Raw genomic sequence first — 15,956 nt, forward strand, 5'->3', positions numbered from 1 at the left:
TTTTTCTGTAGTCATCAAAGAGGTGCACGGACTAACAGTCTGTCATGTATTTTGTTTGTTTTGATTTTCCATTTTAAGCTCACAGGGATTCACAAACCTTAAATTAACTTGAAACAAGGTGGAGAAAAAATAAAAAACGTCAAGGATGAAGATCTGTTTATCTTGCATGTAAAACAATAATGATGGCTCACCCCAAAGCAGGGATTTTTTACCTGCTGGTCATGTAACCAGCAGAGGATAAAGCTGCTCTTAGCCCCTGTGATCTGCCGTCACCAGGCTATACCTGCAGGTGTTTGGTCTAGCAGTAAAAATCCTTGCATGCATTGCCCAAACTTGGCAAAAAATGGTGCCTTTTTACCATTTTGAATCACAGAACCACAGGCTGGCTGAGGTTGGCAGGGACCTCTGGAGATCATCTAGTCCCACCCCCCTGCTCAAGCAGGGTCTTCTAGAGCACATTGCCCAGGATCGTGTCCAGACAACTCCAGGCAGGTTTTGAATATCTCCAGGGAAGGAGACTCCCCAACCTCTCTGGGCAACCTGTTCCAGTGCTCAGTCACCCTCCTAGGAAAGAAGTTCTTCCTCATGTTCAGCTGGACCTTCCTGTGTTTCGGTTGGTGCCTGTTGCCTCTTGTCCTATCGCTGGGCGTCCCGGAGAAGAGTTTGGCCCATCCTCTTGCCACCCTCCCTTCAGCTACTTATACACATTGATTAGATTCCCCCTCAGTCTTCTCTTCTCCAGGCTGAACAGGCCCAGCTCCCTCAGCCTTTCCTCAGAGGAGAGATGCTCCAGTCCCCTACTCATCTTGGAGCTCCTGGAGCAAGTCCAGCAAAGAGCTACACTGTCTCTCTTGTACTGGGAAGTCCAGAACTGGGCACAGTCCTCCAGATGTGACCTCACCAGGGCTGAGTAGAGGGGGAGGATCACCTGCTGGCACCACTCTGCCTAATGCACCCCAGGATGCCATTGCCTTCTTGGCCACAAGGGCACGTTGCTGGCTCATGGTCAATTTGTTGTCCACCAGGACACCCAGGTCCTTCTCTGTAGAGCTGCTTTCTAGCAGGTCAGCCCCCAGCCTGTACTGGTGCATGGGGTTCTTCCTCCCCAGGTGCAGGACCCTGCACTTCCCTTTGTTGAATTACATGAGGTTCCTCTCTGCCCATCTCTCCAGCCTGTTGACGTCCCTCTGAACAGCAGCACAGCCCTCTGGGGTATCAGCCCCTCCTCCCCGTTCTGGATCATCCGCAAACTTGCTGAGAGTGCACTCTGTGCCTTCAGCCAGGTCACTGATGACTAAGTTGAACAATACTGGACCCAGTATTGACCCCTAGGGGACACTGCTAGATACAGGCCTCCAACTAGACTCTGTGCCACGAGTCCTGTGTATTTTTGTTTAGGATGGGCAGTCATTTGCCTTATACAGAAAACTTTCCTCACCACCACCACCACATGTACTGCAGAAACCTCTCTGTCCGCCTCACGGGTTTCGTTCATGAAGGCTACAAAGTAGTGATCGCTCCAGAAATCTGAGATCTCCCTCTATGACAATGTGCAAAAGAACTGAGATTTGAGGCACAGGCACTAGGTTGTTCAGCAGGAGAAACCAATGATGTCCTTCAACAGACAACTGACACCTTCATCACAAAAGGGAGAGTTTATTTCACAGTAGTAGAGATTATTTCATCAGCTAATGAACATGAGTTGGCCAATTAAGTACTCTTCCGCCCCTAGCATGCACCCACATTTGCATCTGTCATGTAGTAAACTGCAGGAGTTTATTGTAAAATTGACTGTATATTGCACGGAGTAGCTGCTTTGAGTGCTTCTACCCTCAGTGCTGTAGATTAAATATTTCCCACGCTATTCCATTTCTGAATTGGAGCAACTGATGTATATCCAATGATGAGTAACGCTTTGTTATGGCAACAGGCCTTGCGAGGAGGCCTCTACAGGAGCAGCTCTGTGAAGTTGGCGCAGCAATAAAGGGGAGTGGATGCCCTGCCTGTGCAGTCTGGGGGACAGCTTGAGGCTAACTCAGTTCACTGCCATTGAGTAAATTAAGTTCTAATATTCATAGTTTCAAATTAATTCCTATCCTCTTTAAATGTGCTGCTCTAACATCAGTTCTTCTGAGAGAAGTGGCTTTTCTGCTTAAATTTAGTTAACCAAGGCAACAAATTGTAGCCAAAATGTACCACAGCTGATTTCCAGAGGAAAAAATAATCAAAAGTCAGATAGTAGCAGTCACTGGTCGTTGCAGTTTACACTGGATCCAAGAACTTGGTGGTGATTCTTCATGGTTAGGAGCAAAAGCCAGATGGACAAAGGTACGTGCCATGAGTTAACTTGGAGAAAGAGCTTGGAAAACTTTGTGAGAGCAGGTCAACAGAAGTGCAAAAATATTAAAAATTTAAAAATAAAAATCACTGCAGGAATAAGAACATGTAATGCAGGGGGGAAAAAAAGTCTTTACAATTACACTGTTGCTAAAATGTGAATCACTTGGCTGCAATGCCCATTTGCAGTCCAGATCATAGCACTGAGCACACCGTCCGATTCTTTTGGCGTTTGGCTTTTTTCATGGCATTTAGTGCAATGGTTGTTGCTTCTTTAAAAACATTTTCTATGTTTTCACGACATTTTGCTGAGCACTCCAGATAAATTTCTGCATTAATCTGCTGACAAGCTGCTTCGCCCTGGAAAGAAAAAAAGGAAAGGAAAGATGTAAACCTCAAGTTTGGGGTGGAAAAAGGTGAGTGAGGGAAGAAAAGCTGCTTCTTCTGATATAGCGCTAAGGCATAAGTGGTACTGGGAATAAATTATGAGCCAGTGGTAAAGAAACCTTTTTTCCCCTTAAGTTGACCTAGAAGCTGGCCCAGAAGTTCAGTGCATTAGAGGCTCTAAGCTGCAAACTGCTGATAGTGTAGAAATATTCTCCGTGTTAAGGTCCTTTAAAAGACATGCTGAGCTATAGATCCTCAAGTGAGAACTAAGTTGTCTGAATGGGTTATTTTTTCAGCATGTGGCCCTGACCATAACTAATATGTGATGCTATCTTCTGGAGTTTGCAAGCTCCAGCAATGAACATCATATACAAGATCAGAAGCTGGACCAATGTCTGTCTTTGTTTTGCTGGTGCTACGTACAGGACCCCTAACTTCTGCTTTGGAGCATCACAGGGGCTCAGCAGAAATCCTAATACAGAAACAGGTGCCTTCATGTCTCTAAACCTCACCCAAATGCCTGTGATGGAAACGGACTAGAATCTAAAGCGCTTGCATGCAATCTTGGTTGTGAAATCACTAGAGACAAAACCCAGTGATTTCTTACTTTGTAATCCTTTTATTGTCATGCAGCATGAGCCCCCAGTTTTGAGCACTTGTGATCACACCTTGGAGAGTGCCTTTCAGGTCTGAAACCCATAGCTCACAAACTCTGCATTTATTTGTTATAAGCCCTGGGAGTGGGGTCACTTGAGCACTCAGACTTCTACAGGGGGATTCTTCTTCAGCATATTCAAGCAAAGTTTGTCTCCTTTCAGTTGTATGCAAGCTGCACTGCTGAGGGCTACTGTTCAGCTCCTCTGTGCCTGGCACTGGAAGCATCATGTCGCGTGACTCAAGATGCCACTCTAAGAGCTGTAAAAGACTGAGGTAGTGTATACTGGCAGGGGGAATGAAGTGGGAGGGCTTGCGAGATCAAGACCGTAGATCATACAGGCCATGGAATATAACTGCATGCTTGCTGCTGCCTGCCACCAGCGTTAGCCTCGCTTCACCTTCTCTTCTTCAGGCTTACGCTTGTGAACTTCTTTTTTTTTGTGAACATTTGTGTGATGAGCTGCTTGGGGGCTGGGAGGGAAATCGGGCAACTCTGGGGCAGTAACAGTGCCAGATGTGCGGCCTCAGCAGACTTGCCAGAGGACGTATGTCACTTGCCCTGTGTCTCAGGTGTAAGGATGATGAAGGGAGTTATTAATGCAAATGAGAGACAATCTGCAGATGTTCACGAAGCGACAAGACAGGCATCTCTTCTTGTGCATAAAGAAAAGCCAGAAGTCCTAACGTGGTTTAGGGCGATGCAGTAGCAGTTTCTTCTCATGGCGTTTAGAAAAACAAGTGATTCATTCAAGGTCTTAGTGAGGTTAACCTTGTTTCCCAGACTTGTGTCTAGAATGGTTCAAAAGCTGCTGTTCTTGCCCTGAAATGAGAGGAGAAGGATGGCTATGCAGTAAAATGAAAAAACAGGGAGGTGAGAGACCAGAGCAGAAAGGTCTCGTGTGACATGCAACGAGCTCTTCCACCGTTGACTAATGTTGCTCCTGTACCTAGGACAGCTATGCCTGTCTTGTAATACTGGTTGTGAGGCTCGGTGCTTTGCAATGCTTAAATTGAAAACACTTGATAATATGCAGTATGGTATTATTTTAGATTAGTTTAGAGACTTCAAAGAAAAGTTGTTTATGTTAGAAAAAACCTTACAGATGTTTTTGCTATTGTCCTTGGAAGGATTTATTTTTAAATATAGTTTGCAAAACACATTTTTTCCAGAACAGTCAATATTTTTAATCCAGTAACACGTATCCTAGTGTCTCCAGTCTTTCTCACAACCCCGATCAAAGTATCAGTGATGGGAGCAATGCCTTGTAACAAGAATTATGGAGGGAGTCTGATAAACTTGTTGAGGCCTACAAGTTCATAACAGTAATAACCCAGCTGTGAAAGGAAACAAGAATGAGGTGTAATGAGCCTAGGAGAGAGACACACAAGTGACCACCACTCCCTGCTCTCCCTAGGCTGGAAGGAAAACTTTAGTCTTGATACTAGTCTTAGTTAGTAGTGTCGTTTTCAGACAGCCCAAAATATACAAAACACTCATCAAGTTTCTCTTTGGTATGAAAAATGGGCAGTGATCTGGCCACTTTCCAAAAGGGCTTACAGAAGCCCCTGTTAATGCTGATTGTCAGTAATTTATCATCTGGACTTTGTGTTCACCTAATTTTGGAGTATCTGTGGTTGTAACTTGTCAGCAATGATGCCACTGAAATAAGTGTGCTTCGTCTCCTGCATAAAAGATGACACTTTCAATGCACTTGTATTTACCTGGTTATAAGTAATTGGCTCCTGCTGAGAGGCCCTGAGCTTACGCAACTGTTCTTTGTCTTTTCGAAGGTCTGTCTTGCAGCCGATCAGTACGAGAGGGGCACCTCGGCAGAAGTGACTCACTTCAGGGTACCACTGATAATAGAAAAACAAAACTTTTACATCAGTTTTTCAGAAATCAAAACAATAAAGCCAAGAAACAGAGTCAGCACTTAATATTCACTGCAATTTCAGGGTTTTGAAAGTCCTTAACCTAGTGCTGGTGCACAAAATGCATTATGTACATTACAGAAACATTCGAAAGTCCTAGCCAAAGTCAGTTGCTTTATAAAAGCATAGGCGCAGCGTATGCCGCTATGCCAAAGCACTTACTTAAAAGCCATTTAAATTCAGAACCTCTAAAGCTGTCTTTAAGAGCAGAACTTGGACCAAGTCTTGTTTTGTTTTGCTGGTGCAACATACAGGAACCCTAACTTCTCCTCTGGAGTATTACAAGGGCTCAGAAGAAATCCTATTACTTACAGCGGGTGCTTATATATATATGATGGAAGTCAAGTAGATTTGAATTTAAAAAATTTGCATGCAGTCTTGGTTGTGTGACATCGCTATAGATAGAACAGTGATTTTAGGTTTGGTTTGTGATCCTTTTAGTGTACTGCAGAGCCAACCCCCAATTCTGAGCACTTGCGAGCCTTCGAGAGCTGAGTCCTAAGTGTGAGGACTGTGACCCATAGCCCAATGCAGGATGAACGATCTGTGCGTTTATAAGCCTTGGGGACAGGGCTACTAAAAGCCATCAGTTTTTTGAATCAGATATCTTGTCATACATTGGGCATATTTAATTCATATAAAAGGTGGAAGCAGTTATGAAAGCCTCTTACCTTAACTACTACATTATCATAGCTAGTGGGATTCATGACATCGTAACAAATTAACACTACGTTTGTGTTCTGGTAAGAAAGTGGTCGTAGCCGATCGTAGTCCTCCTGCCCTGAAACACAGAGAATGTTTTGAATAAAAAAAACCTGTCCTTAACAGACAGTACAACAGGAATATGTAAAATACATACTTCAGATCAAGAACAAGAGTTATTGTAATTGCGCTGACTGAAAATTTTCCTTTTTTGTAAAATTCCCTCCCTTAATTGCAGGAGATTCCTCTTCAGTGACGAAACTGATGGGTTTGAATAAAAAAATGTGTCCTTAGAAAGTTTTATTAAAAAGGATGCTTTGTCCAACTATTACGTATTTAGAAGCAGTTTTAATCAGCGATTGTTGAGTTGTTGCTCACAAGCAAAACCAACAAGAGGAATCTGATAGTTATTGATTAAAATGTTTGCAGTTTGGCAGTGGCCCCATTCTCCCAGATGCATTTGCACATGCAACGTTGTAAAGAGAAAAAATACCATATCTGCTAGACACAAATGCTGAAGCAAGCAAGCTAAGTGGCAGCCTTGCTCTTCCCAGCCCTGTAAGCTGAGAGGAAGCAGCGATTAGCATGCTGTTCCTTCAGCACCTGCGCCCTCTGTGCCCACATTTTACTAGCAGCGAGCAGCTGATTTTACAAGACACAGAGCAACATGAACCAGCCTTAACTGATCTTTGAAACAGGACTTCTCAGCAGGTCCCAGGGCTGCTGCTGAATTCTGGAAAAGCATAGGATTTTTCAGAGTTCTGATTAGCAATATTGCAAAACATGATCAGACAACAGGAAGTTAATTTGCTTCAGTCCTGTACTCTTCCCCTTTGCTTGCAGTTGCTCATGCTGTACATATGACTTAGCAGTCATTGCAGTGCTGGGCTCTGATGGTGTCTTGCTTTTGAGAGGGCAAGTTCAAGAAACCCAGTGATTACCAGAGACAGTTGGCAGATCAGAAAACAAGACCTTTTTCATTTGAGATGTTTTTCAGAGACATTATTAAGGAAGAAACCACCATTTAAGCAGAGAGTAGAAGATCTATTTACCACTTGAATGCTGCCCTGGGAATCAGGTAAGTCGCTGTGACGCACTGTTATTTCCAAAATGAGAATTGGGAATGTCGGTCCTTTGCCTGATCACTGCACTATGTATACTGGGCTGGGAGTCTGCCTGCACCCTGCCCTACAGAAGTTACACATCTTTGCATTGGCAAATCAAATGAAGGGATGCTAAAAACGTAAGCATGCTCCAACTTTATACCAACTATTCCTGTCTTGGCACCCAGCTCCAAGTCACATACTCATTACTCTAGCCAACATGCTTGTCTCAAGTTACTTTTGAAGATGCCCAGTAACTCTCTACACTACTTTGTCATCCCTCTTATTTTAAACCATGGACTGAGATATGGATTATTACAAGGCAATTCCTACTAGATAACCCATTACTCAGTTTGCCCGAGAAGTATGTAAAAAAGGAATTTTAAGTTTGGACCACTCACTGCATTTGAGCTCCCATAAGAGCAGCATGTTCCATGGGTGACATTCAGAACAAAGGAGGCATGAACCCTTAAGGTTTAATCCAAAAATAATAGACAATTGGCAAAATTATGCATGTTGTATAAACATTCAGAGCAAAGACTGTACTGTTTATTCCCTTCTTATTCTCCCAAATCCACCTACTTGTTTGCAACTGATTTACCATTTTGTTGCTGAGATAATCCTCTAAATGCATTAAACGTATCAGGTGCCAAACTTTTTTTTTTTTTTTTTTTTTTTACTACTTATTTCCCCCAGTGTTATGGGCTGGATATGTTTTTCCCTTTCAAAATCATGCCTCCGAGCCTCTAAAAAGGTAGCTTGAAAATCAAGTTATCAAATCCTCCAAGTTACTGCTGGCTATTTGTGAGGCAGAGGGGAGTGTCCCATTTGAATAAACCACAGAAGCTTGCCTGAAGTCAGAACATACTGCTAAACCATGCTCTCCTAGGTAGGATGACAGAAGTGTCTTTGAGACACAGATGTGCTTTGTTGTAAGCCAAAAGATACAGATGTGATTGCCCCAGTGAACTGCACCTTCATCTTCAAAATCAGTTTTGAGGTTAAGATTTTGAAGTAAACTGAGAAAATAAATGCATGAGAAAGTACTGCTCTGTAAAATGCAAACGTTTCTTTCTTCCTTCATGTTTGAAACATCAAATACAGAGCACAGGACAAGGTAAAATGCAGAAACCACAGCGGCAAGGTTAGATGGTAGGTTGTTTAACTTGTACTGTGGCGAGATAATTGCAGCTCTCACTTGGAAGGAGAGGAAGCTATTATTTAAGAGTTTACAGTTCTTCAGTTGTGGGTGTAACAGGACCCAGATCAAGTTGTAAGTGTCTGAACATCAACAGCTCTCTTCCAAGAACTTTATTGAAAACATTTTCTTTCACAGCCTCTCCTTAAGCGCTGCTGATGAAATGCAAAAAAGGGCATGGGAGACTTTTTCTGTAAAGTTGCTCGGTCTGTGGTCAGAGTTTATTTGGCTCAGATTTAGGTCTTCTGGTAGAAGAGTTTTAAAATGAAGGACCAGAGCTGAACCTAAGTGGCTGCTGAATGTATATGCAAAACACCTGAGTGTGTGTTCCTTCAACCACATTATTTTCTTTCCCCCAGTTAACAAAAAACATCCTATGAAAGAATCAGGTAAATATACACCTGTGTTTGCACATACCTGTGACTCTCCTCTGGCTTCCCTCCATTCATTGTAGTGTAAGAGACTGTGGGGTTGGGTTTTTTTTTTTTTTTGAGACTTTCCCTGTCCAGCTGAATTCACCTGAAATTCCCTCATTCTTTGCAAAGATCATGTGCTCACATTGCTCTGTCAGGTGCCACATAACCCAGGTCACTGCAGTTGAGCCTGAAGAAGGGGTAGGACCTCAAGCCATGTTTGAGGAGAGGAGGAGGAAGTGAAACCACAGGTCTCGATTTCACATGCATGTTCACCTCTGCTCTTCCTCTCCCCTCCCACCAGAGGAAGTGCAAGCTGGTTTGCAGCTCAGGCTGTAAAGGACCTCAGCAGCTGCTTGCAGTGCAGGGACAACAGCTGTGCAGGGACATTTAAATCTCTTCAGGCACTCTGGGTCACTAGGAAGGTGGCAAAGTCCTCCCATCACGGCACTGCTTCGTGCATGGCCTCTGAGCTTTCCTGCAGGCATCCGTCTCTCCATCTATCAGACTGTGAGGGTTAACTGTTGCCTTGGCATACTCAGCCTAGGGAACCAGGGCAGCTTTTCATGCCTCTCTAGAGGCAGTGGGGAACATCCTCCTTCTAAACCTGATTAATTAGCGGCTTTTTATCTCTCTTGTACTCATAGGTGGTATTTCTGGCAGTTCTCCTAATGACTGTGTGAGGGCCTAAGTTGGGCATGAGGAGATGCTGAAGTACCAGGTGCTGCAGGCCCCGTCTTCCAGTGCACTGCACCAGGCCTGTGGCAAACCCCACAGGACTGACCAACGTCGCATAGAGAAGTGTTTTATAACATGTAAAATGCCACATTGTAAAGTTACCAAAAAACGCTCACAGGCCTGCCACACTGTCAGGGTAAGGAAAAGCCAGCGACAACTCAATGGACCTCGGAGTTGAAGAAACATATCTTTAAAGGAAAAAAAAAAAAACATAGCACAGGAGAGAGCTCTTCTAAAGACAGGGCAGATAATCCCCTGAGCACGCACAACAGCCCCCTCCAACACACAGATGCATCTGATTTTTGTTCTTGCAAACCTTTTAAAGTAGAACAATTACTTTCAGTGCAATTAATCCTTACAGAGATGAAGGCAGAGTGCTGGATGGAATTAGTCAGGAAGGAGGAGAGCAGGCCCAGGGCCTGTTTTGCAGGTTCACTTGTACAGATGATGCCAGTAGCTGAGCCTGTTCTGAAAACACAGTGGAGCAGTGGCAATGAGGATGTTGAACTAATCTTTACCCCCCTACAGCAGAAAGAAGGTAAGAGACCAGTCACGATTTCTAGCCTATTAACATGTCTCCTGTTTGAACAGATGCTACCTAAGGCATGGCTGGGGCCACAGACGTTCAGAATGCTCACTGCTAAGGTGCAGAGGTCAGTCTAGTGGCTGATTTTTATTTCTAATTTTCCCAAAGAAAAGCAGTCTATCTGGCAGAGGTAAGTCTGTGCCCCTCCAGCAAAAGCAAAGAGGGACAAAGCAACTTACAGATGCAATCCTGCTACGTTCCTGTTTAATAACTGATCGCAGAGTTCCACAAAATCATCTCGTTGCACAATAAAGCCTTCTCTTTCTGACTTTAAAAGTTTTTCCCTGTGTATCTCAGGAAAAAAAAAAAATCTAAAATATGAAACAGTCACTTTTTAAAAAAAATCTAAACACGTTTGTAACTAAATGCTTTCTCATATGGACAAACTTTCTACAAGACTGCCATTCACAGGAGAAGGTAAACAATATATTCAAAAATAACCAGTGGCAGCCTAGTCTGCCAGCGAGTGCTGCTCTCTAACTTACAGCAGCACTGTCCATTGCCACCAACTGCCAGGGCAGAAGGAAGAATGTAATATCCTGTCACCTACTTCAGACCAGCCAACCACTTCCTATATATGTCAATGGGTTGTCTTAAATACAGTACACAGTATTTAAAACTAACATGTAATCGTATAGTGGAGAGCCCATACAGACACAAGGAAGTGCACAAAAATCTCTTTAGTTTGCTATTCTGCAGACTCCAGAGAATACCCTGGTTGCCAGCTTGGCAGCTGAGCTTTTGTGCTACTCTGTTTAGAAAAATCTCTGACACTTACTTTCTTCCTCACAGGAATAAAACTAGTAGAAGAGGGAGGTGAGGGGGATGGGGGCATGTTTCAGTTAACAAGTGAGTATTTTTTCTTCCTCAGGCTCTCCCTCTCTCTTTCAAAGTTATGAACAATTATTTTTGCATATACCCCTCTTTAAATTTCTCTTAAGGCCTCGGACTGTAGTGCATCTGTCATTCTGGACCTCAGGACTCTGCTGGAGGCTTCAAGTGCATTTCCTGCCAGCCAGGGTAAGTGCCCACAATGATTAGGCATTACTTCCTCCCCAGCTCCATCTATTTTTTTCTCTGTTCTGAGAAAGTCTTGCACCTTGCAGAAGTTAAACCTCATGTCTGAACTGCAGCTAAAGCATCAACGCCATATTCCCTTAGCAGGTAAACAATTCTGAAGTTAATTTACCTTGCAATTCCTTTGTCTCTGTCAAGCACAGTGAGAAATAGAATTTTTTAATTGAATAAGCAACTGCAGTTTGCACATGAGATGATTGATATTGCAAGGTCTTTACAGATTGCGTATATTTAGCACCAACTTCCTGCAACAGCAAGAGATGTCTCTGAGGATGATTAGAGTGGCATAATACAAGTCTCTCTCGCAAAAAAAGAACTATTATTCTAGCATATTTTAGATTAGTTCATTAATTTGTTAACAAAATGTTTGCCAAGGAAAAAAATCTTCTGTAGCTTGAAATGCTTGATTCTATAGTCACCGTGTTTTTGTCCTTCTCCCTCAGCAAGCAGGATGAGCTCAAAGTCTCGAACATGATGACTGAGTACAAAGAATCCATCAAACTACAGGTTTACCAGCCACAGAGTCGAACCTGTCCTTTACCTTCCCCAAGATACTGAAGTACATGCAGCTCTACTTACTGTTGCTTTTGGCAAGATCCTAAAGATACTGAAATCTTTCTGCTGTGGGTGGATGATGAAGATCCAGTGACGCATTTTAGAAGAACATACTTTGTTTTCTCCTCCCTTGCAGGGCTGCATGATACTTAGTTGGAGCCATTCACTTCACTTCAGAGATACTTTTATTTCTTTTTCATCTAACGTGAATGATGTTTAGGATAATACGACTGATTTGGAGACTTTCCAGACTGAGAAGCAATATACAAATGTAAAGCTGTCTTAGATTTGTATAGGAGAGCCAGAACAACTCAAGCAGTTCAGTAAGTAAGAAGAAAATTCATAAAATGCAGCCAATAGGCTGTACTGCTAAACCACTGTACTGCTATTAGTAAGCTGTTGTACACTTGCTTGTTCTCCTCTTTAAGCCATAATTGCTGCTATACACAGCACCCACCCCAGAGCATCATCACCCAACTGAGAGTAACCTAATGAGCCTCTGCTGCATGATACAACAGCAGCAAGCCAGTGTAGTGAAACACAGATCTCATTACTGCCATCACCCTCTCTGGATTGAAGCGACAGAGGGACAGACGCTCTCTCGGCTGCTAAACCGCCTGTCCCCCTTACTCGTCTCTGCTGCGCTGTTTGAACTTAGAGGAGACAGAACAACTCATGGTCTTAGTCTTAAGCAAATCAACACCAGTTTTGTTTTATTAAAAACAGGGTGGGATTAGGAAACGTGTGCTCAGGAGAATTCTTCCTGTAGCCCAGCTTTCAGGTTCAGGGAGAGGGTGAAATGCTGCTTAAATTAATGAGTGTGGAACACAGCTAGGTGAGCAACTTCCAGGCAGGACCAAAACTCAAGTTTTTCCTCCTCCCAAGCAAACGCCTTAACCAAGAAAGCAATACCTCCTGTGGTCTTGGCACCACAGAACCTCGCGTTGCCTGATGCAAAGCAAAAGAAACCTAACAGAAAGGGAGGAGAGTGTCAGGGCGCTCTAGCAATTTGTTGGCTGGTGGCCATGGCACTGTTTTGGGAAGTGAAATACACGGGTTTTTAAACTCTCCAGATGAGAGATGGAAGACAATTGTTCTGTCATAGGCAAGGGCTCTACCAACTAGGCAACAGTGGCATCTCCACTTCCTGAAGTGTCTTGAGAGAGACAAAATAAGCCCTGCCGCTTTCTTCAATGGGGAGGTACTTCGCTCTAGGACAGCGTTTGTAGCTGTAAACTCAATGCGGAGGGGCAGCCACTTTCTGCTGAGCTACATGCCTAAACAAGGAAACGGGGTGAGATAGGCCATCAGCACTGGGTTCATTGTGCGTTCTCTGGGCTGCTGGTGGCTGTTGGTCTCGCATAGAGCTAAACTCGCTGTACGATGCAAGGAGTCGAGTGCTTATGTCAGGCCTGCGGTCTTAGCTCACAAGGCTACGTGCCCCAAGAGTTTAGTGCTGCAACGTCAAGCTTCATCCTACCAACAGCCCTTTCTGAATCCAGCCTGGAAGAGTCTCCAAAGGCAAGTGTTGGAAGCTGTACCATAGCAGGAAGCTGTACCATAGCAATTTTAAGTGAAAGCCAGTCAAATATCAGGACTATATGACAGGCTAAAATCCCACGCTGACAGTGGACAAACATTAAAACTCGACAAGTTCACTGCGGCAAGGTCTTTGTGCCTACGCATTATATTAAAGAAATCCCTGTTTGGTTGCTCAAACTACATTTCAGCCCTTCTCTTAGGACTTAAAGCAAACACAAAAGCCTTGCCATTTGGTAGAAGCTAGATTATCCAAATCACTGGAGTCAAGAAAAGTGCAGTAGAAAGAGAAAGAAACATTAGCAGGTTTGGGTGCCCAGGATCTTACTATACTGCAGTAAAGACCGCAGTATATATAGAGCTATAAAATTCACTTTTATATTAAAGAACCTTTGAAATTATCTACTCAGATATCCCATATGGTATTTAAATGTGTTTCATTACTATTAGAAATGAGTAGGAACCACATGCCTTTCTTATTTATATTGGCATAAATTCGGAACAACTCCACAGGCTTGAACTGAAACAAACACGATTTACACTGAGCTGTATTGGAGCGCATGTCAATTTTAAGGTTCATTTAGAAATGCAGCTGGACAACTGTGTCTCAGTAATACAATAAAAATTGTGAATGAATTTGAACACAAACCATTTCACAAGTTCCTGAAAGGAAGTCAAACAAGCTACCAGCATTTTCAAGTAGCTTTTAGCACTATGGCCTTTTTATTTTGAACACAAACCAGCCTTTTTTCCTTTACTGTTTGATCGCGCATGGCAGGAGATTAAAGTATTTTCTCGGTTGATTATATTACACTATGCATCTGGGAACTAGATTTTAATACCTTCAGATATGTACGCTATTCAATGTGATTTACCTAATAAACTGCATTGTTAGGATAAAGAACAAATCCCATCCATGGCTAGAACTGCAAACCCATTAGACTAGTGACTGTTTTTCCCTGGCAGGCACGTTTATGCATTAAATTGGTAATGGCTGTTGTCTTGTTTTAAAGTTGTGTTTAAATCTCCAAGAGTTTTAACTGTAAATACTAGGCCAGAAGTGTGCTAGCAGAAAAACAGTATCAAAATAGGACCGGTTTTGCAATCTTCTAGTATCAGTCTGTTTCAAGTTGACACAGCCAAATCTTTTGGAATAAACACACTGATTCAGCACATTCACAGGAACAGCATTTTATGCAGCTAAAGGCAGTTTCTACCAAACTCCCTAAAATTATATCACTATTCATACCACGGGAAAATCTCAGTGCTGCATTTGGGTTCAGTCTCAAGTCCCTCAGCCCAATCCCATCCCAGGGGTCTCGCAGAAACTGGCCGTTGCCCTTTCCTACTTTGGGAATTGGAAAATTGAAAGTATGTGGAAGAAAAACATTACCTGCGGTATCATACAAATTCAGGATGACTTCTTTGCTGCCAACTGTAATACTGGTGGTATACTTCTCAAAAACAGATGGTGCATATTGCTGTAAACACAGGAAAAATAAGTCTAGTTACTGAGCAGTAACGTGCAACCCAGGTACCACCAGGGCCGCTGCTCGGGTGACCCCGAGGCGCTCCCGAGGGGGGCCGCAGGGACACCCCGTCTCGCAGCCTGGGCGGCTTCGTGTTTCGTCCCTTCCAAACTCGCCCCACGCTCGCGGGTTTTCACCTATTTCTGCTCCCAGCCTTTAAACTCATTTCCCCAACCCCCCACCCCAAACACTTTTTAAACCCTGGTGCTAAGGGAAAGCCCGGGGCCTCTCTCCCGGCCACGAGTTAGGGCGCGGGGATTTCAGTGCTGTTTCGGGTGTCTCAGAGGGAAAAAAACACCAAAAAAAGCCCTTAAAAAAAAAAAAAAAAGGCAACCAAAAAAAAAGCCCTAACCCCGGCCTGGAGGCGCGGGGCGAGCCCGGCTCCCCGACGGCGCGGCCGCGGCTCACCTCGGGGAAGGCGCCCTTGGCGTACACCATGAGCAGCGACGTCTTCCCGCAGCCGCCGTCCCCGACGATCACGATCTTCACCTCCTTCTTGCCCGACGCGGCGCCCACCGCCGCCGCGCCGTCGCGGGAGCCCCCCGCCCGGCCGTCGGGCAGGGCCCCGTTGGCCACCTCCATGGAGCGGGACGGGCCGGGGCCGGGGCCGCGCTCCGCGGACGCGGCTCCCTCAGCCGCCGCGCTCGGGGCGCCCCGGGGCGGGCAGGCACCGCCCGCGCCCCGCCGGCGATTGGCCGCGCCGCGGGCGCCGGCGCCGCAGGTGCCTCAGGGCCCCGCCCGGCCCCGCGCCGCCGCCTCGGCGGGAACCCCCGCCCGGGAACCCCGGCGCCTCCCTCAGCCTGGCCGCTCCCCTCACCTCAGCGCTGCCCCCGCCCCCGGCCGAGCCCGGAGCCGGGTCCGCTCCAGCCGCCCCGGCGGGACCGGCCGTACCTGACCGCCGCCCCTCCGCCCGCGCCGCGGCGGCCCCGTGGCGGCCCCCTCAGGGCTCCCCTCAGGGCTCCCCTCAGGGCTGCCCGCGGGCACGCGCCGGCCCGGAGGCGCCTTGCTGGCAGCCCCCCTCCCCCCCCTTCCCCTGCCGAGGAGCCGCTGGGCCCTTTCCCCGCGGTGCTCGATCCTCGCCCCCTCCCGCCTCCTTCCCGTTTCCTCGGGGACCCCCTCTGGGCGCCCCAGGCGGCTCCGGCGGACATGGCGTCACCCTCGCGGCGGCCCCCGAGGCGACGCCGCAACGCAGCGTGCGGCTGA

At 45.4% G+C, this 15,956-nt stretch overlaps 1 protein-coding gene across 3 annotated transcripts; it reads right to left on the reverse strand.

The window, feature by feature from the left end:
* Positions 1 to 1,640: 1,640 nt before the first annotated feature.
* RHOF (ras homolog family member F, filopodia associated) lies at positions 1,641 to 15,402 on the reverse strand. 3 transcript variants are annotated; one of them, XM_068910967.1, is made up of 6 exons: positions 15,162 to 15,384; positions 14,618 to 14,705; positions 9,584 to 9,655; positions 5,985 to 6,094; positions 5,104 to 5,238; positions 1,641 to 2,697 (listed from the first exon to the last, which is right to left on the reverse strand). In XM_068910967.1, the coding sequence occupies exons 1-6, from the start codon at positions 15,333 to 15,335 to the stop codon at positions 2,533 to 2,535; spliced, it is 744 nt and encodes a 247-aa protein (XP_068767068.1). In that variant the 5' UTR covers positions 15,336 to 15,384; the 3' UTR covers positions 1,641 to 2,532. The 3 variants fall into 3 exon arrangements, with proteins under 3 accessions (XP_068767068.1, XP_068767069.1, XP_068767070.1); XM_068910969.1 differs by lacking the exon at positions 9,584 to 9,655 and adding an exon at positions 4,151 to 4,201 and having other exon boundaries at positions 2,560 to 2,697; XM_068910968.1 differs by lacking the exon at positions 9,584 to 9,655 and having other exon boundaries at positions 15,162 to 15,402.
* Positions 15,403 to 15,956: the final 554 nt, after the last annotated feature.

The sequence above is a fragment of the Struthio camelus genome, chromosome 17 (genome assembly GCF_040807025.1).
Source record: "Struthio camelus isolate bStrCam1 chromosome 17, bStrCam1.hap1, whole genome shotgun sequence".
NCBI lineage: Eukaryota > Metazoa > Chordata > Aves > Struthioniformes > Struthionidae > Struthio > Struthio camelus.

Coding starts and splice junctions, on each gene's coding strand:
- RHOF (XM_068910967.1), bottom strand. CDS start 15,335: ATGGAGGTGGCCAACGGGGCCCTGCCCGACGGCCGGGCGGGGGGCTCC. Junction 14,706..15,161: donor CCAAGGGCGCCTTCCCCGAG/GTGAGCCGCGGC, acceptor CTGTGTTTACAG/CAATATGCACCATCTGTTTT. Junction 9,656..14,617: donor GAATTTGTATGATACCGCAG/GTAATGTTTTTC, acceptor TTTCCTTTAAAG/ATATGTTTCTTCAACTCCGA.